The following is a 19,539-nucleotide window of genomic DNA, read 5'->3' on the forward strand; positions in this document are numbered from 1 at the left end:
GTCTGTGAGAGCCTAGGAGTCCTTATTGAAGTGCCTCCTGCAGTGTGTTTTGGAGATCCATCATCCAAAAATTTCCAAACCCAACTCCTGTGACATCCCCAGGTGTCTGGTTTCTATTTGTCTGCCATGGTGTCTGTGCTCTCTCATTGGAGAGAGTATCTAACACAAAGAAACCCATCATCAATAACAACTTGCATTGTTGAGTCCTGTAGCTCAGTGGCAACCACTGGTACAAGCTGGGTTCTATTCCCGGCAGGGCGAAATACTGGGCAAGTTTCCACGTCTTTGTTTACCTAGCAGTAAGTAGGAATTCGGTTGTTAGTCAATTGGTGGATCGCTTTTCCAGGGATAATAATCCCTGAAAAAATAATAATACTAATTTTGTCATTCAATCCACGACTGTTTGTGGGACACTACTGTGCCCAATTGGTTTCCTCATTTCACCCACAAATATACGGTTAATTCAGTTTACAGTATATTCTGTGAAGCACTTTGAGACAGCTAGAAGATGTGAAAAGCGCTATATCAAATGCAAGGATTATTATTATATAGTGCCTTTCCTGTAGGATAGCGAATCAGAGCACGTTATTATCAATACCACGTTTAAGAGGTTCTGAATCAAGTTGTGCCTTGAGCCATACTCCACTGAGAGTTGTTCAGGCTCCCTGACCCTGCACACCAGAGCTACCTGGTAGGAGGTTCTCCCTGGACAAGTGCTGGGAAGCTTACCTGTGTTCCCAACAGCAACAAAAACAGCAAGTATCAGCTGATTAACTCCAACAGTCTTCCCCCACCGCAAGCCTTGGCTCTGGCCAATCTGATCTTAACCACACACCCCCCCCATACAGGGATTCAATGAGCACTGGGTGTGTTCCTCCAGGGAGAGAGAGACTGCAGAGGCCATTCCAGACAAATGGAAAGCAGACATGGGTGGAACTCTTTGTAACTACAACAATAAATTACATTAATATAGCGTCTTTCATGGCGGCAGGACATCCTGAGGTGCTGGACAATGAAGGGTTTAGTCTGAACTGGGGGTTGGAGTTGAGAGGGGTGGAGGGTATGGGATGATGATCAAAGGCATGGATGAAGAGGAGGGTCTTGGGATGGGAACCTTGAAGGAGGCAAGGCAGTGGGCGGGACGGATTGGTTCCGGGATGGAGCTTGTAGGTCGATTTGGAGACTCTTGGGTGATGGGTATGTTTCCCTGTGCATGTGTCTGGCATCCAGCTGACTTCCCTCCTACCACCCCCCTCCCCAGCTGTTTGATTTGATGGTTGCCACTGACAAATGGGATCAGGAAGTGGACACATCGCCAGCATTTCATTTTTTTACACACATTTCTATATATATATATATATGTGTGTATGGTCACTTAATCCACAACTGTTTGTGTAACTGGCTGGCACGTTTCGCCCACAAAATACACAGTCACTACATTTCACAGTATATTCTGTGAAGCGCTTTGCAACGTCTCAGCGATGTGATGAGGAGCTGTATGAAATGCAAAGATTACTATTTATGTTTAATAAAAACCTTCCTTGCAGGTTACTCCAAGAGAGGATTCAGATGCAAGATTTGCAAATTGAATGCACACCCGCAGTGTGGAGAGGACGCTGCACAGCAACAGTGCACCGGAAAGATGGTGAGTAACAACAGCAACAACAACAAGATCTTATTTTGGTCACTCAATCCGCGACTGTTTGTGGGACACTGCTGTGCACAATTGGCTGCTGTGTTTCGTCCACAAAATATACATCAATTTACAGTATATTCTGTGAGGGGCTTTGAGTTGCCTCAAAGACGTGATAAAGTGCTATATCAAATGCAAGGATTATTATTATTACACAGCGCATCACGCAGGATAGCATCTTGACGCACTGCACATGGGCGGACACATAGCGAGGGGGAGGGGGAGATGACCATTAGGATGGTTGAAGAGGTAGGTCTTTAAGTGGGATTTAAAGACAGATAAAGAAGGGGGAGGATGTACTGAGGCAGGCAAGTGCAGAGGTTAGGAGGACAGTGGCTGAAGGCACAGCCACCAATGGTGGTGCACAGGGTTCAGGGAACTCACACCAGGCCTGTGTTAGCTGAGTGATGGAGGAGGCAGAGGCATGGGGGTGTAGGCAGAAGATCACATGTGGATTCCTCCCCAACATGCACACATTTACACACACACAGTTTCACACGTATCTGGGGGAGACATCAGTCGCCTGGATTTGGGGGGGGAATGATTTAAACAACTTCAGGAGAGCAAAGAGGTGGAGGAGAAAATCTGACCTGAAATAACCGGATCCAGATCGTCCCTGGAACCTTCACGCTTGTGCAAATGTGAAGAATATGAAAATTTTTAAAGAGGGGTTAACAGAAGTCCACTCCACATGTTCAAAACACCCGGCAAAGTCAATGGGATCCCGAGTTTAAACAACTGCAGGATGAGATGGGGGAAGGAACCCTTTTATCCAATTCAAGGTAATTGTTTTTGATCTGTGGCAGTCACAGAGCTGTGGCTAATGTTAATATGTGAGGAACACAGTCCTCCGTCGTATATGTGCCCTGTGAAGGCTGTAAATCACATCAGATTGAAACCTTTGCCACAAGCCTCCCATCAAGAGCTGAGCCAGAAATATACTAATCATAATGCAATAATCCATGCATTAGATAACTGCAACTCAAAACACTGCAGCCAATTCACGTGCACACAGCAACTGCCCAAAATTTTATTTGGGGGATTGTTGGTCAGGACACTGGGACAACGACAACAAATAATTGCATGTACATAGCACCTTTCAGTTGGGAGGATGTCCCAAGGCGCTTGACAGTGAGAGGTTTGAACCCAAGCTGCGGGTTGGGATCAGAGTGGAAGGGAAGGGTGTAGGAGAAGTGAAGATGACCGAAGACATGGTTGAAAAGGAAGGTCTTGAGACTGGCCTCGAAGGAGGTAAGGGAGGGAGGAGTCGAGGCGGTGGGGCTCCGAGATGGAGTTCCAGAGGGTGGGGGCAAAAAGGCTGAAGGCCTGCCACCGATGCGGGAGCAGGCAGGGCGGGGGACGTGAAGTAGGCCAGTAATTGTCTGCCATGTTTTGCCCACAATATATACAGTCAATTCATAGTATAGCCTGTGAAACGCTTTGAGACGTCTTAATGACGTGATAAGGAGCTATATCAAATACAAGGATTATTATTAATTTCTCCTGCATGGGAGGGAGTACAGAAGCCTCCACATCACTGGGGAGGAATCCAGCAATAAATCAGATTTTTTTTGAAAAAAACTACTTTAACTAAAAGTGTTTTTGGCATGATTTTCCCAGCAATAGTGGGAATCTGGGCATCAATCCAGTGAGATATTCACAGATTTACTGGTGTCCAACAATTCTGATAATGGCCTCTGATCAAAGAACCCTGTATCACACTTGATTGTGTACTGAACAGATAATAGGTAGCCAGCGTGACATTGAGCTCCCTCAGTCATATGAGAGGTTCGGGGTGAGGACTTTCATCGCATTTGATCTCATCCTTCCAGAGATCGCACCCCATCCTTCTCCCATCTCATGGTTCCAAGCATCCCAGTAAAACTGTTGTGTAACAAAATGTTTGTCCTAAAATTGCCTTTCGCACCCTTGACTTCTTGCCTTGTACAAGCGCTGAACAATGCAGCCCAGAGACGGGCCATTTGGCTCAGCTTTGAGATGTTCTGTATACGGGAAAACTGTGTAAGTGTAGATTCACCTTAGCTCAGTCGGTAGTGCTCTCGCCTCTAAGTCGGAAGATTGTGGGTTCAAGCCCCACATCGGGATTCTGAGCTCCCGGTCTGGGCTGACACAGTTCTGGGTGGAGAGAGCGGCACATTGTTGGAGACGCTTTCAGATGAGACGTGAAACTGAGGTCTCTGACTGCCTGTTCAGATGGATGTTAAAGATCCAGCGGCATTATTAGAAAAGTGAAGGCCATTTCTCTCTCCCAGCGTCCTGACCAAAAATTCACCAGATAAAATCAGTCATTCACTTCATGGCTGTTTGCGGGACACTGCCATATACAGATTGGCCATTGCATTTGCCTAAAGTCACTGCACTTCACAATAAAATCCTTTGAGACATCCTGACGACATGATAAAGGAGCTGTATCAAATGCAAGGGTTATTAATAATTGTTGGTGCTTTTTTACAAGTTTTGACGCATTCTGCTTCTCAATCCAGCAGAAAATGGCATATTCACATCACCCTCTGAGGCTATTGTTGTGGATTTACTTTCCCTACACAATTTAGGTTTACACTCCTCTATAAAATCCCCTCTGAAATGTTTCTTCTCAGGCTTTCCCCTAGACTTGTCTCGCTATTCCTCAACTGTGTAACGCTGGGTCACTGTGAGATTTGGGAGTATAGTAACAGTGTAGTAACAATGTGCTCGGTGGCTTTAGCTGGAGGTTCGTGTGTGTCTTGGGTGGTGTTGTCGTATTTATTGCAGGTTAAGATCAAGATCCTGAGAAATCAATGTAAGTGAAATGCGCTTTGTCTTAACAACTGCTCTCCTCTGTTTCACATCCTGATGGCGAAGCCCATGGGATTTCGGCGGAATTTCAGCTCCCCGCTTCTCATCCACGAACCATACAGATTTGTTAAGGAGGCCATGCCGATAGGTGAGTAAGCAGAGTTCCGCCCCCACAAAACATCTCATCTCCAGTCCTCCAAAGTGACATGTTTGGTAATGGAATATCAGAATCGCGTCTACCCTCTATGGGTCTGTGATCTCTAGTCCGGTTCTTGAGCCAAGTGGGTCTGCAGTATTCCAGAGCACCGCTGATGACAGCACAGCCCAGCCTGGCTCATCGACGGGACCTGGAAGGGCAGACCAGTCACTGGCAGCAGGGACTCTTCCCACTCATCTCCCACTAATCCAGCAAATCAAAGCCCTAATGGTTAGGGTGGTCCTAGCTGGACAACCATTAGGCAAGCTTCCCAGACAGTTCTTTCAATGGCAAGCTATGTGGGTTTATCTGGTTAGACTCCAGCAGTTACCTCAACGCACACTCTGGGGTATCCAAACCTTGGCTCTTGCCAATCTGCGTCTAATAGAGTCAAGATACATCTCTCCAGCGTATTCCATTCGAATACATGGAAGTTGGAATTCTTAGTTTGGTTTGGATACTCTTAAGCACGGTTTCCGCATGGGTCAGGCACATGGCTGACCAAAAAAAAACGGCCAATTCTCCAAACACTCTGGCCGGCAGAAAATGATACATCCTCACATCACCTTCCAGGGCTGTCATTCTGTGTTTACTTAAAAAAAATAAGAATTTGGTCACTCAATCCATGACTGTTTGTGGGATACTGCTGTGCGCAATTGGCTGTCGCGTTTCACCCGCAAAATGTACAGTCAATTCACTTTACAATATATTCTGTGAGACAAAGACGTAATAAGGCCCTATATCAAATGCAAGAATTATTGTTACTTTTTCCAAACCATTTGAGATTGAAAGTGCAGCTCACTCTGAGAGCCTTCTGTGCTGTAAATTTCTAGGATTCTATGAAAGAGAATCTTACACCCCTCCGTAATGTCCCTTCTGAGATAATAATAATAATCCTTACATTTGATAGAGCACCTTATCTGAAATGTCTCTTCTCAAGGCTGAAGAGCCCCGAGCTTGTCTATAGCCATCCCTGTGACACTGGGTCACGGTGATTGGGAATATCAGTGTCATTTAGAAGACAGTGACACTATCTGTCCGTGTCTTGCTGAACAGTGATTAACCTCTTCACAGCTTGTCCCACGTCCTTCTGGAAAAGTTGGACCATTCTCTCTTGTTATCTCCTCTTTGTCAAGTTTGGACACTTTGACCAGTTATGCCCATAATCAGACCCTGACTTGTGTCTGACACATGCGGAAACCCATCACCATGATCAGCCAGATATCTGACACGCGCGGAAACCCATCACTGTGATCAGCCAGGTATCTGACACACACGGAAATCCATCATCGTGATCATTCAGGTGTATGACACACGTGAAAACCCGTCAATCTAATCAACTGGGCGTCTGACACACGCAAAACCCATCATTGTTTGATCAGCCAGGTATCTGACACAAGCGGAAACCCATCACCGTGCTTAAGAGTCTCCAAACCAGACCGAAAGTTCCACATTTGGATGCCACCTACACATGTAAATGCCCCGTGTCTGGACCTTCTCATCAGTGACTTTCTCCCTTTCTATCCAAGCGACCAGCAGTAAAGTGGACCCAGTGTACGAAGCCCTGCGGTTTGGCACATCTCTTGCCCAGATGAGTAGGTCAAGCTTTGGGAGTCTGTCTGAATCTCCGACAAAACACCTGGTAAAGTAACAACAACTACGTGCATTTCTACAGTGCCCTTGATCCCCTGAGCAGTGGTGTGGTTTGACACTGAGCTGGGAAGAACAAGCTTCTAACTGCAGGACTGAGTGACTGACTAAGAGAGTGACTGAGTGAGAGAGTGACCAGCAGTAAAGTGGACTTAGTGAGTGACTGAGTGATTGAGAGAGTGACTGAGTAACTGAGAGCGAGAGTGACTGAGAGAGTATCACAGAGAGTGACTGAGTGATTGAGAGAGAGTGACCAGCAGTAAAGTGGACTTAGTGAGTGACTGAGTGATTGAGAGAGTGACTGAGTAACTGAGAGCGAGAGTGACTGAGAGAGTATCACAGAGAGTGACTGAGTGATTGAGAGAGAGTGACCAGCAGTAAAGTGGACTTTAGTGAGTGAGTGAGAGAATGAGTAAGTGAGCGAGCGAGTAAGTGAGCGAGCGAGCTAGCAAGCCATTGGGCAATGATGCACTGCCTCAGTGACTCTTATTTTCTCTCGTTCGACACAGGGTGAGAATGGAGACATTGAAGAAGAGCCGGATCTCACCACTACATGTTTGGAAGAGGTTGGGGAGGAGGAGAGTGGTGAGTGAGTGTGTTGGGGGTGGGGGATGCGGTGGGGGGAAGGGGGTTATTGGGGGAACACAGAGAGCAAGGAAATGGTAGAGGTGGCTTCCTGGAGGAACAAACACCGACATAAAATAATGGGCCAAATGTCAGCCATTTCTGTATGACTCACTGAACTCTTACACTGACTCTGTTTCTTTGCTGAAGTGCCAAAACCCACAGAGAATGGAAATGTCCCGACAGAGGAGAAAAGCCCTCTGCCCATTCAGGTACCTGCATTAGATGATTGGATTGGATGGAGTTGTGATGAGTGACTGTGATTGAGGGAATGAAGGAGCGAGGGAGGTATCTCTTATAATACAGAACTCTCATGGTACTGAGGCTGGTATATGTCTTTCACATAATAACAATCCTTGTTCAATATGTCCATCACGTCAGGGAATCGCTGTCAATCATAATGATTATATATTTGTAGATCAATGTGGCAGCCAATTTGGACATAGCAATGTCCCGCAAAACAGCTTTGAAGCAAGTTATCAATTGTATCTGTGGGATTGCTGGCCCAGACACTGGGAGAGAAACTCCTCTTATCCAATAGTGCCTTTTCCAACAGGAGCTTTAATGGCCACCTGAACAGGCACAGACAGGGAGCTTGGCTTAATTCAAAGGATGGTGTATCTGAAAATGCAGAACTCTTTCCCCCTCCCCTCCCCCAGCCTAGACTGTGAGTCTCAAAGTTCTCAATGTGGGGCTTGAACACCCACGGCCTTCTGACCCAGAGCTGAGATCGCTAACGAATGAGCCATTACACGGAAAGCCTGTGAGAGCCTTTCCTCCTCCGACTAATGCTGCTGTTTCCCTTTTGTAGGTCAGGAAGCTCTCCGTACGGAAGGACATGCTTCAGATGCACACATACGTGGCGCTCTACAAGTTCGTACCACAGGAGCACAATGACCTGGAGCTGCAGTGAGTAAATGCCTTGTCGCTCTGAGCATGGTAATAATAACAATAATAATGCTTGCATTTCATATAATGCCTTATGTTGTTCAGATGTCTCAAAGCGCTTCACAGAATATACTGTAAAGTCTAGTGACTGTATATTTTGTGAGTGAAACTCGGCAGCCAATTGCACACAGCAGTGTCCCACAAGTTGTCATGAATTGAGTGACCAATTTTTTTGAGGGGGTGGGGGTATTATTACCACCAGAAAGCGATCCACCAATTGACTATCAACCGGGTTCCTATTTACTTCTAGGTAAACAGAAGCGTGTAGAGTAAGGAAACTTGTCTAATGTTTCACCCTGCCTGGATATCGAACCCGGATCCTCTCGCTTGCGAGGCGAGTGCGCTAATCATTATGTTACGGGACTCGACTCCAAGATATCACTGGTTCTGTCACGCCTTACTGACCTTGTTCTGCACTGTTTCCTAGGCCGGGAGACAGGATCGTAGTCACAGACGATGCCAATGAAGATTGGTGGAAGGTAAGATTCCTCATGCCAGTCGGGATGGCAGGAGCTGTGGCCACGATCAATCCCATACTCTCACTGAGCTTGTAAACAAATTGCCAAACATTGGACTTTCTGAAATATTACCTAAATCATGATAATAATCCTTGATTTTTTTTGAGATCGTGCCTTATCACATCTCTCGAAGCACTTCACAGGATTTTAATGGGAAGTGTATGACTGTGTATTTTGTAGGCAAACGCAGCAGCCAATTTGTGCACAGCAACATCCCACAAATAGCCGTGAAGTGAATAACCAATTTTATTTGGGGGAATTATCGACCAGCACACCATGAGAGAGAAACTCCCTTCTCTTTTCAAATATTACCATGGGATCTTTAATGTCCACCTGAAAAGGCAGATGGAATCTTGGTTTAATGTCTCATCCAAAGGGCGGAACCTTGGACAATACAACACACCCCAGGGCTGCATTGGAGCATTAGCTTAGACTATGTGATTCCAAGTCCCGACGTGGGAGCTTGAACCCACAACCATCTAACTTAGAGTCAAGAGCCCGAGAGAAAGGGCGAGAAAAGGAGAAGAGATAATTTGACGTTTTTTTAAAAGGAGGGATTCATTTCAAATCCAGGCACTTTCTGGTGGTATTCATTTCTCAGCGCACATGGTTTACAATCTCTGCTCGGTTGCAGTGAGGATCTTAGCAATTGGCCCATGCCTCAGTGGAGCCTGACACCTAATTAGTCTTCTGGGGGGTTGTGACGCATAGTCTTGGAGATGACCTGACATTTATTTCTTATTATTCACTGCAGGATATGTGCAGACAGGTCAGAGATACGTCCCCAGCATGAATAATACGGAATAATGTTTACACAGAGCTTATTAATTCAGGTTCTGTGACAATGCAAAGACAGGAACCTTTCCTCTCTTACTTTTTGATCTACATGGGATGAATGTGAAACACTGTGTTGAGGGGCGGGGGGAAATTTTGCACAATTACTTTTGAAGAGGTCTGTATTGATGGGTTAAGATGACTAGAAATAATAATGATAATAATTCTTGCATTTGGTATGGTGCCTTATCACATCATCGAGACTTTTCAAAGCTCTTCACAGGGTATATAGTAAAGTAAATCGATTGTATTTTGGTGGCGAAATGTGGCAGCCGATTGCACACAGCAGTGTCCCAAATGCAGTCATGGATTGAGTGACCAAATTATAATTTTTTTGTGTGGAGGGATTATTACCCCTGGAAAGCAATCCGGCAATTGACCGACAACTGGGTTCCTACTTACTGTTAGATAAACAGAGGCGTATGGAGTAAGGAAACTTGCCCAAGGTTTCACACCACCACGGAATTGAACCAGGGTCCTCTTGCTTGCGAGGCGAGCACTCTAATCACGACGTTACAGGACTCCTTGGTTGAATCATCCAAGTGGACATTGTGGTGTCAGACCCTGGTTCACCAGAGACGACTGGAGTCCAATCTGAAGGGATGGCTTCCTCTTCCCCATATCCCACCCTCCACCCACCCCTCTCCCTCCACCTCTGTCCATGGGAAGTCCGATTGGCAGAAGGTACACTTGTCGCCAAGTGGAATGACCCATCGTCTGTAAGTCTTCAGGGAAGAAATAAATAACAGTTCTTGCATTTGATACAGCAACTCAGTCTTAATTTGTTGTAAAGAGTAATGAGTTTATTTTATAGGCAGCCAATTTGCACACATCAACATTTCATAAACAGCAGTTTTGAATCTCTTTTTAAGGAGCGCCAAAGGATTTTTAACATCCATCTGAACGGGGGGCAGACATGGCCTCAGTTTACTATTTCATCCGAAGAACGTCACCTCCAACAATGCAGTGCTCCCCTCAGCACTGCTTTGGAGTGTCAGCCCAAACTATGAGCTCATGTGGGGTTTGAACCCACACCCGACTGAGCAAGGCTGATGCACAAATTCCACCTTGGTCTAGATTTACTCCATTTATATAACATTTTAGTGAGTCTACAATTTGACAAGTTCGTAATGGCAGCTTTAAGGCTGAATTCGACAATTTGCCAAATTCTGGACATCCCTAATACCAGATAAATAGAATCAATATAAACCTTCTCTGCCTCTCGGACACTACCATGTGTGCAGGGCGCCCTATAAATGCAAGTTGTTGTTACCTAACATGGTTCTAAATTTCAAGAGATCGTCTTCCAAACGGAAACTGGAATTTTCCACAAATATTGAGCCCAAAGTATATCTTAAGTTAAAGTGGGATCTTCAGGCTCGGACCGTGTGGAATTTCCAGGTGAATGTGCATCAACAACAACTTGCATTTACACAGCACTCTTCACATGGGGAAGCGTCTCGGAGGGCTGAGCAATGACATAGTTAGTAACTGAGCAGGGTAGAAAGGGGTAAGTCTTCAGGTGCAATCTGAAGACTGGTAATGAGAGGATAAGCATTCATTTCACAAAGAACACAAAGGTGTTTTTTTTGTTCCAGGGCAAAATCAGAGACCGGATCGGATTTTTTCCCGCTAACTTTGTGCAGCGGGTCAGACCCGGGGAGAGAGTCTGGCAGTGCAACAGGGCGTTTCAGGGGAGCAAAGAGCAGGGACAGCTGATGCTGAAAGAGTTCCAGGTGAGCAATGAGGACAGCACGACCATGGTGTGTCTCCCCCCCCCCCCCCCTCCCCCCATGACAGCTCGAATCGTCTTGCTGAGGGTGGGAGTGGGAGAGAGGATGAATGGGGGTAGAAGATTGAAGAGATAAAGTGGTGCCAGCGAGTGGATGGATTCATAGGTCAGGGCGATGAGACTGAAATCAATTTCCCTTGGGAGCCAATGGAGCCTAGCGAGGACTGAGGAGTGATCGGTGTGCAGAGTTTTGGATCATCCAGAGTTTATAAACTGGGATGGGGGAGCTGAGAAGATAAGCGAAGAGAATGCTCCTTAAATTAATCTTCATCTTACCTCCTTCCTTCATCGCCCCCAAAAAAGCTTGCAAATTAGGGTAGAGGATAATCTGTTTAAGCCTCTGTGAAGATTGATTACAGCCTTAAAGTTGTCAATAATGAGCTGTGGGTGGAGAGGTGTAAGGCATTGTTAGATGGTAAACTGTGACTGAAGGGAGAGGGACTGAACCATATTGCAAAATACAATATAAAATTACATTTGTAAAGCGCCTTTCACGTCAGGAGGATGTCCCAAGGTGCTGAACAGTCAAGGATTAGGATATTGTTAGGTTATTGCTGCTCCACATAAGTTGCACTGCAATCTCTGTTTTACGGCTCACTTTGGTCCCAATTCTGGGCTTGCCAACAGTTGAAGCAGATGCTCGCTTGCTGCTTGTGTAAATGTTGCTGGAATTCAGCCAACCTGTGTTACACAGAGATGCTCCACTCTGAATACTCAAGCTGCCCACCCCCCCCCACTCCCACGATCTCTCGTGTTCACTCTATCCCTCCATAGTCTGGTTCTGCGGTGTATTGACGTTAATCCTGGTCCTTACCACCTAAGGGTGTCAGCCTGGCTCAGTCACTTGTGCTCTCGCCTCCTGAATTGGGATTGTGGATTCAAGCTCCCTCATCGGGGACTTTGAGCTCACAATCCAGGCTGACACTCCAGCGCAGTGTTGGGGGAGCGCTGCATTGTCAGAGGGGTCATCCTTCAGTTGAGATGTTGTACAGAGCTCCCGTCAGCACCTGTTCAGGCGGGTGATAAGGATCCCACGGCTATTGGGGAAAAGTGAAGGGAGTTTCTTCCAGTGTGTGGCCAACAAGTCACCCCCTTTTTAAAAAATGGTTGCTGTTTGCTGGACATTGCTATGCACAAAATGGCTGCAGTGTTCATCTACAAAATACATGGTCATGAAGTGAATGACCAATCTGATATGGATAGATTGTCGGCCAGGACACCGGGAAAGAGACACTCCCTTCTGCCTTAATTTGAAGCTGGGTTTCAACAAATAGTAATAATAATAGGCGTTGCATTTGATATAGCGCCTTATCACATCATTGCGACGTAACAGCAACAACAACAAGATTTCATTTATAGAGTGCCTTTCAAGTCGGAAAGACGTTCCAAGGCACTGGACAGTTGGGTCAGGACCCGAGCAGGGGGGAAATGGTCAGGGGGAGGGAAGGAGCGAGGAGGGGGTAGAGAGTCGAGAGGGGAGCTGAAGGCACAGTCAAACAGAAAAGTCTTGAGACCGGCCTTGAAGGAGGAAAGGGAGGAAGCGGAAAAGGCACTGGGGGATGGAGTTCCAGAGCCTAGGGGCTGAGAGGCTGAAGGCCCGGCCACCGATGGTAGGGCAGTTGGGGCAGGGGATGTGGAGCAGACCGGAGCCAGAGGAACGGAGGGTACGGGCAGGTAAGTAGGGGGATAGTAGGTCGGAGAGGTAGGAGGGAGCGAGGCCGTGAATGGCCTTGTAGGTGAGGATGAGGATTTTGAATTTGATCCTCTGGGGGATGGGGAGCCAGTGGAGGCGAGTGAGGGTGGGAGTGATGTGGTTGCGGTGTCTGGTGCGGGACAGTACATGAGCTGCAGAGGTCTGAATGACCTGCAGTGTGGAGGGAGGTGCCGGGAAGGCCGGCGAGGAGAGAGATCCCATAGTCCAGCCTTGAGGTGATAAAGGCGTGGACCAGAGTTTCAGCCGCGTGAGGGGTGAGGTAGTGCTATAGTCTGGCAATGTTTCGGAGGAAATGGAAGGCGGTGCCAGTTGTGGCGCGGATAAGAGGAAGAAAGGACAGCTCAGGGTCGAAGAGAACGCCGAGGTTCCTGATGGCTTTGAGAGGTGGAGAGTGCAGCCTTGGATGCTGATGCTGTCAGCGCCTGAGGTGCGGAGGCACTGACGTGAGCCAATCAGGAGGGCCTCAGTTTTGCGCACATTGAGCTGAAGAAAGTTGTCTCTCGTCCAGGACTCGATGTCAGACAGGCAGCTGTCAGGACATCGGTTGTCGTGGAGTTGAGGGTAGAGGAGGAAAGGTAGAGTTGGGTGTCATCCGCATACATGTGGAAGTTAACCCCATGTCAGCGGATGATGTCACCAAGGGGGAGCATATAGAGGGTGACGAGGAGGGGACCGAGGACAGAGCCCTAAGGGACACCACACGAGACAGTGCGGGGGCTGGAGGAAAAGCCGTTTGTGGAAACAAAATGAAGACGGTGGGAGAGGTACGACCTAAACCACTCAAGGACAGGGCCTTGAAGGATGAAGTGGGAGGACAAGCGATGAAGGAGGATAGCGTGGTCGACCATATCGAATGCTGCCGATAGGTCGAGGAGGACAAGGAGGCAGATGGAGCCCTGGTCACAGATGGTCAGGATGTCATTGGTGACCTTGACCAGGGCGGTTTCTGTGCTATGGACAGCACGGAAACCCGACTGAAGGGGTTCGAATAATGAATGGGTGGAGAGGAAAGAGCGCAGCTGGGAGGCGACAATTCTTTCAAGGACCTTGGACAGGAAGGGGAGGTTGGAGATGGGCCGGTAGCTTGATAGCTGCGACGCATCAAGGGAGGGTTTTTTCAAAGTGGGAGTGATGGTGGCAGTTTTTAGGGAAATGGGAACAGAGCCAGAGGAGAGGGACAGGTTGATGATGTCTGTGATAAGTGGGGCAAAGAGGTGGAGCTGAGATATAAGGAGTAGAGTGGGGATGGGGTCAAGGGAGCAGGTGGTGGGTTTCAGGGACAGGATGAGTTTGGTGACAGAGGGTGGGGAAGTTGGTTCGAAGGTGTGTAGGGGAGGATGGGTAGGAGTCGGAGTGTGGGAGGAAGGGGTGGGGGTGGGTGGAAGTTGGAGGGGGAGTGACCGCGGAGCGGATTCCCTTGATTTTGGATTCAAGGAAATTCAGCATCTCCTCGCAGTGAAGGTTGGAGGAGATGACCTCTGCGGGGTGGCGGGGGGGACGGAGGAGTCGGGATGTGGTAGAGAACAGAAGCCTGGGGTTGTTTTTCGCCTCCAGGATTATCCTGGAGTAGAAGGACGAGTTGGCCAAGGCTAGAGTGGAGCGGTAGATTTTGAGGAGGTCCAGCCAGATTTGTCAGTGGACCGTTAGACCAGATTTGAGGCAGGTGCATTCAATGGCCCGCACCTGGCTTTTCAGTGAGTGGAGGTGGGTGGTGAACCAGGGGGAGGAGCGAGAGTAGGGGGCAAGAATGTCGAGTGGAGGAGAGGGTGTTGTGGAGGAGGGTGAGAGCAGAAGAGGAGTCAGTGAGGATTGAAGGCCAGAGGGAGAGGAGTTCAGAGGACTCCCAAGGCAGCGGTTAGGTATTGTGGGGGTAACTTCTTCCAGGGGCGGTAGAAGATGGTGGTGGGTCTAGTGGAGGAGGTGGGTGGAGATGGTGAAGGAGATGAAGTGGTGATCGGAGACAGCCTTGTCGGTTATGGTGACATCCGAGACACTGAGGCCCCGGGTGATCACCAAATCGAGTGGGTGGCCGTGACTGTGAGTGGCAGAGTTGATGTGGAGGGAGAGGTTGAGCGAGGAGAGCAGGGAGGAGATGTTCGAGGAGATGGAGCAGGAGGGGGTGAAGTGCAGGTTGAAGTTGTTCAGGATGATGAGGCGATCAGAGCAGAGGAAGAGAGATGTTAGTAGGGTAGAAATATCGGAGATGAAGGTGGGAGAGGTTTTAGGGGGCCGGTAGAGGAGGAGGATTTTGAGTGAGCGCTTCACAGAATATATTGTAAAATGGATTGACTGTATTTTGTGGACGAACACGAAGGCTTAGAAAAAGAACCAGCTTCGAAACAGAGATGGGATGGAAGAATTTTTTCACTAAAAGTTTAACACAAAGGCAGGGGCTCTGTGAATGGACCATCGTGGGGTCCCGTAGCATCATGATTAGAACACTCACCTTGCAAGCGAGAGGATCTGGGCTCGATTCCCGAGCAGAGCAAAATCTTAGGCAAGTTTTCTTATTCCACACGCCTCTGTTTAACTTGCAGTAAGTAGAAACCTGGTTGTTGGTCAGTTGGGGTATTATTTTTGTGGGGGTAATAATCTCCAAAAAAAATAATAATAATAATTTGTCACTCAGTCCAAGTCTGTTTGTGGGACACTGCCGTGCGCGATTGGCTGCCGCGTTTCGTCCACACAATATAGTCAATCCACTTTACAGTATATTCTGTAAAGTGCTTTAAGACGTCTCGAAAACGGGATAAATTGCTTGAATTATTATTATTATTCTTGCTCAAGGTAGACCTTCAAGCCAGCTGATCACGTGCTTTGTTGTTTGCAGGTGTGTGTTGGCCGAGGGGACGAGACGACCCACTTTATCAGGGTTTGCAGTGGGAAGAAGAAAGGGCTTGTGCCCATAGATATTCTGGATGAAATCTGACTTTGGTTTCTAACCTCAGCACAAGCTGATGGCTTTCACACCGCCTGTGATTCGCCCAGCATTTCAGCTTTGGGGTTTCTTCGCATCCACGTCTAACCCACTCTTCACCTCTGTCGGCCTCTCACTGTTCAGAGTCGCTGGGGAAATGGCACCTGAGATGTTGATGTGCATTAGTGTCTCGTTCCCCACTTCTCCACACACACACACACACACACACACTTACACTTGCCCAAGTGACTCCGTTCAGGACTACAGATCTGCCCTTCACCACTCATTGCGGCCAGAAGTTCTATTCCACCCATCACCACAATATCCACCCTTTACTCTTCGCCAGAACAAAAATGTGTATGTTTAAAAAGCAACAAATATTCACAATGACAATTGTCTTTCTCACTGAACCACCACTGTTTGGACTTTAATAGATCTCACACTTCGGAGATCATCAGAAGTTGGAGCCATTCCCCATTGACAACATCAACATTTAACACTGCGAGATTTTATTCCTGTATTATTTTTTTTTGGTTGGGGAGAAGATTGGGGGGATTGTGGGGACAATTTTATCCCCAAGAAATGCCACTCACTCTTATCCTTTGGGGGTTAGAGAATGGTGCAAAATGGTGTAAGATTCTTAAACCCAGCCTGACTTTGGGGACTGTTTTTCCAAAGTCCTTAAACAGGAACTGGCTTCCAATTTCAGACCGATTCTTCCATTTAAAGGCAAAACAGACTTGCAGGCCAAGACTGGGTGGCATTTGGGGCCTGGTGGGGTAGGATATTAAAGGCCTGGGTCAGGTTCAGCCCAGACTGTTGGGAGGAAGGACTAAGGGTTGGGAAAATGAAATGAGTTTTGAAAACTGAGACGTCAGCGCGGAAGGAGACCGCTGGGCTCTTCGTGTCTGTGTTGTGTTCTGGGAATCGAGTCTGTATCTCATCGGGTGGGGGCAGGGATATCAAATGCAAGGATTATCATTGCTGCTGTTATCACAGTGTCATTAATGGAATGGAAATTGTCAAACCCGAGGGAATGAGGATAAGGATAAATTTGGTTTTCCAGACTGCTATTTTTGTATTCCTTTTATGTCCTGTTCCCATCACACAGAGCAGGATGTCACCACTCTGCAAAACCTTGAGGAAAAAAGTTACTTTTCATAATCTTCTACCAGATCAAGGGAAATCAAATGGCTCTTCTTATTAAGAAATCCATTCAGAAATTAGACACTGTTTGTTAGTTAGTTAATTAGTGGGGGGGGAGGATTATTAAAGATTTCAGCCTGTTTAATAAAGGTTAAAATATTTATATGTGTATTTTTGTACATTGCACCGCCCCCTGCCCGGCTAGTGTTAAAGGAAACGGTCCCATGCGTTTTTCCGCACAAACTCAACACTGGGGATGAAATTAGACTAGAATACAATAATAATCTTTGCAATTGATACAGCGGCTTATCATGTTGTTGAAACGTCTCAAAGTGCTTAACAGGGTTTTACTCTAAAGTCTAGTGACTGTGTACTTTGTAGGTGAACACCAATTTGCGCTTATCAACTTCCCACAAACAGCCACAAAGTGAATCACCAATTTTTTATCTGGGGGATTGTCAGCCAGGAGATTGGGAGAGAGAAACTCCCTTCTCTTTTTAAGTAGTGCCACAAGATCTTTAATGTCCCCCTGAACAGGGCATAGACAGGAGCTCGGTTTAATATCTCATCCAAGGGATGGCGTTTCTGACAGTGCAGGGTTGCCACAGAGTGTCAGTCCAGACACTGAGCTCAAAGCCGCCGATGTGCAACCTGAACCCACAATCTTCTGCCTCGGAGGCGAGAGGATTAGTGACTGAGCCAGGCTGACACACTGACATCAAGTTGTTCAGTATTGAAACGCAACAGACTGCGCTGGAAGCAATAAACTGGAAACCGTGTGAAGGAGCTAAACAAGCCCTTATCATCTCTCGAGCTTGATTGTTTTAATTTCTCTTCATTGCTCTTCACTCTTCGCTGCTATGAGATTTATATCTTTCCAATCCACAGTCAGGGATTAAGGATAACAGTCATTTGGTCTGATACTTAAGAATTTGGATGGTAGCGAGATTTCTGCACTTTGTTTGATGAGCTGGATTTCAGCTGTATAACGTCAAAGAACAACTAAGAATTTAAATAAACTGCAAATTATCCAGATATTAAAAGATAAAGTTGGATTCCTGGTATATTGAATTCACAGTGCTTACACTTAAGATACCTAACCACTCATTGGGTTTGCAATGGCAAGCTGTGCGGTTTTAGCTGGTCAAACACAAACAGTTGACTTCCCCCCCCCCCCCCCCACCACCATCCCCTACCCCACACCACCACCAACTCAAACTTTGAATTTCAGAACAAAATGGTTTGAAAACAACGAGATGAAATATTGGTGTCTTGCCAGCACTGATTCTCTCTCTTTACATTGGTTAGGGACAGAAGGAGGCCATTCAGCCTATTGAGCCTGTTCTGGTGGTGTGTTACTTCATGGGAACTCTTTTAATACACTTTTTCTCTATTGCCCTTAATCCCCTTTTTCTTCCAAATACTGACCTCCCTTCTAAACATCCCGAACAACTTTGCATTCGCAATCCTATGGCCTACAGTCTCACCATCCTCTACATGAAGCAATGATTTCTGAGCAGTTTATCTGAATTTCACGATGATGACCCTTTGGTATGGTTTACATTATTGTGAGCCAGGATCTGAGATGGGTTAAAATGCCTTTGGCTTCTCCCCCACCCCGAAGGCAACTGTTTCACACACTGGAGTGCCTTGAAATCTAAATCCAATGGTCTCCGACAAGGGAATTTTCAATTGGGCTTCGGCAGGGGGTTGATATGGCTTGATGCAATATATATCAGGTTGGAGTAAGTCATCACTCATCTATATGTCCAGTATTGACACTGGTTTAGAGTCTACTAACAAAGAGCGTTGGATGTGGTCCACACTGAGGAAGAAATAGAAGAGGAAAAATGTCTTTGATGGTCTTTGATGGCATTCCCAACCAACTCTTCTAAAACAACAACAAACAGAGCAACAACAACAACATATTACACTTGTATAGCTTCTTTCATGTTGGGAGGGCGACCCAATTGCTGAACAGTCAAGTATTTGCACCTGAACTGGAGGTTAGGATCAGGAAGGGTGGAGGGCAGGGAGGGTAAGAGTAGGAGGATAACAAGGCACGGTGGTAGAGGAGGGTCTTGAGATGGGCCTTGAAGGAGGCAAGGGAGGTGACGAGTGGGATAGAGTTCAAAAGGTGGGGACAGAGGCTGAAGGCTCAACCGCCAATGGTGGAGCGGCAAGGAGGAGGACATAGCATAGGCCAGAGCCTGCTGAGCACAGAGGTCAGTATAAAGTTAGCATTGGTAGAGAGGAGCAAGGCCGTGCAGGGCTTTAAATACGAGGATGAGGATTTTTAACTATCCTCTGCGTGATGGAGAACCAGTGGAGCCAGGCGAGGGTGGGAATGATAGGGTCACGGAGCCTGGTGCGGGAGAGAACAAGAGCTGCAGAGTTCTGAATAATCTGCAGCTAGTCGAGGGAAGAGTTGGGAAGACCGACGAGCAGGGAATTAGCGTAACCCAGCCTAGATATGTTGAATGCGTGGATGATGATCTCAGTGGTCTGAGGGAAGAGGCAGTGGTGGAGCCGGGCAATGTTGCAGAGGTGGGGAAGGCAGAGTGGTTCATGGCACAGATGTGCGGTTTGAAGAACAGTTGAAAGTCAAACAAGATGCCAAGGTTCTGTACTGGCTCAGTGTGGTGCACTGCCACGCACACAAGTAACAAGGATTACTTTCCGTGTGGTTAACCTGGCTGGTCAAAAGAAAG

The 19,539-nt window shown here is 47.1% G+C and overlaps 1 protein-coding gene across 3 annotated transcripts in view; it reads left to right on the plus strand.

Moving 5' to 3' along the window:
* Window positions 1-17,149, plus strand: part of LOC103189459 (SH3 and cysteine-rich domain-containing protein 2) — a 42,703-nt gene extending 25,554 nt beyond the window's left edge. Inside the window, exons 3-11 of one of the 3 annotated variants that reach the window (XM_007909868.2) lie at window positions 1,548-1,645; window positions 4,556-4,637; window positions 6,215-6,327; window positions 6,845-6,920; window positions 7,110-7,171; window positions 7,771-7,868; window positions 8,335-8,386; window positions 10,858-10,995; window positions 15,596-17,149. In XM_007909868.2, coding sequence (XP_007908059.2) covers window positions 1,548-1,645; window positions 4,556-4,637; window positions 6,215-6,327; window positions 6,845-6,920; window positions 7,110-7,171; window positions 7,771-7,868; window positions 8,335-8,386; window positions 10,858-10,995; window positions 15,596-15,694 — 818 coding nt within the window. In that variant the 3' untranslated portion in view covers window positions 15,695-17,149. The remainder of the gene's footprint in view (window positions 1-1,547; window positions 1,646-4,555; window positions 4,638-6,214; window positions 6,328-6,844; window positions 6,921-7,109; window positions 7,172-7,770; window positions 7,869-8,334; window positions 8,387-10,857; window positions 10,996-15,595) is intronic. The other 2 variants (XM_007909869.2, XM_042343430.1) reach the window with 2 other exon arrangements.
* The last annotated feature ends 2,390 nt before the right edge of the window (window positions 17,150-19,539 follow it).

The sequence above is a fragment of the Callorhinchus milii genome, unplaced genomic scaffold (assembly GCF_018977255.1).
Source record: "Callorhinchus milii isolate IMCB2004 unplaced genomic scaffold, IMCB_Cmil_1.0 Scaffold23, whole genome shotgun sequence".
NCBI classification, from domain to species: domain Eukaryota; kingdom Metazoa; phylum Chordata; class Chondrichthyes; order Chimaeriformes; family Callorhinchidae; genus Callorhinchus; species Callorhinchus milii.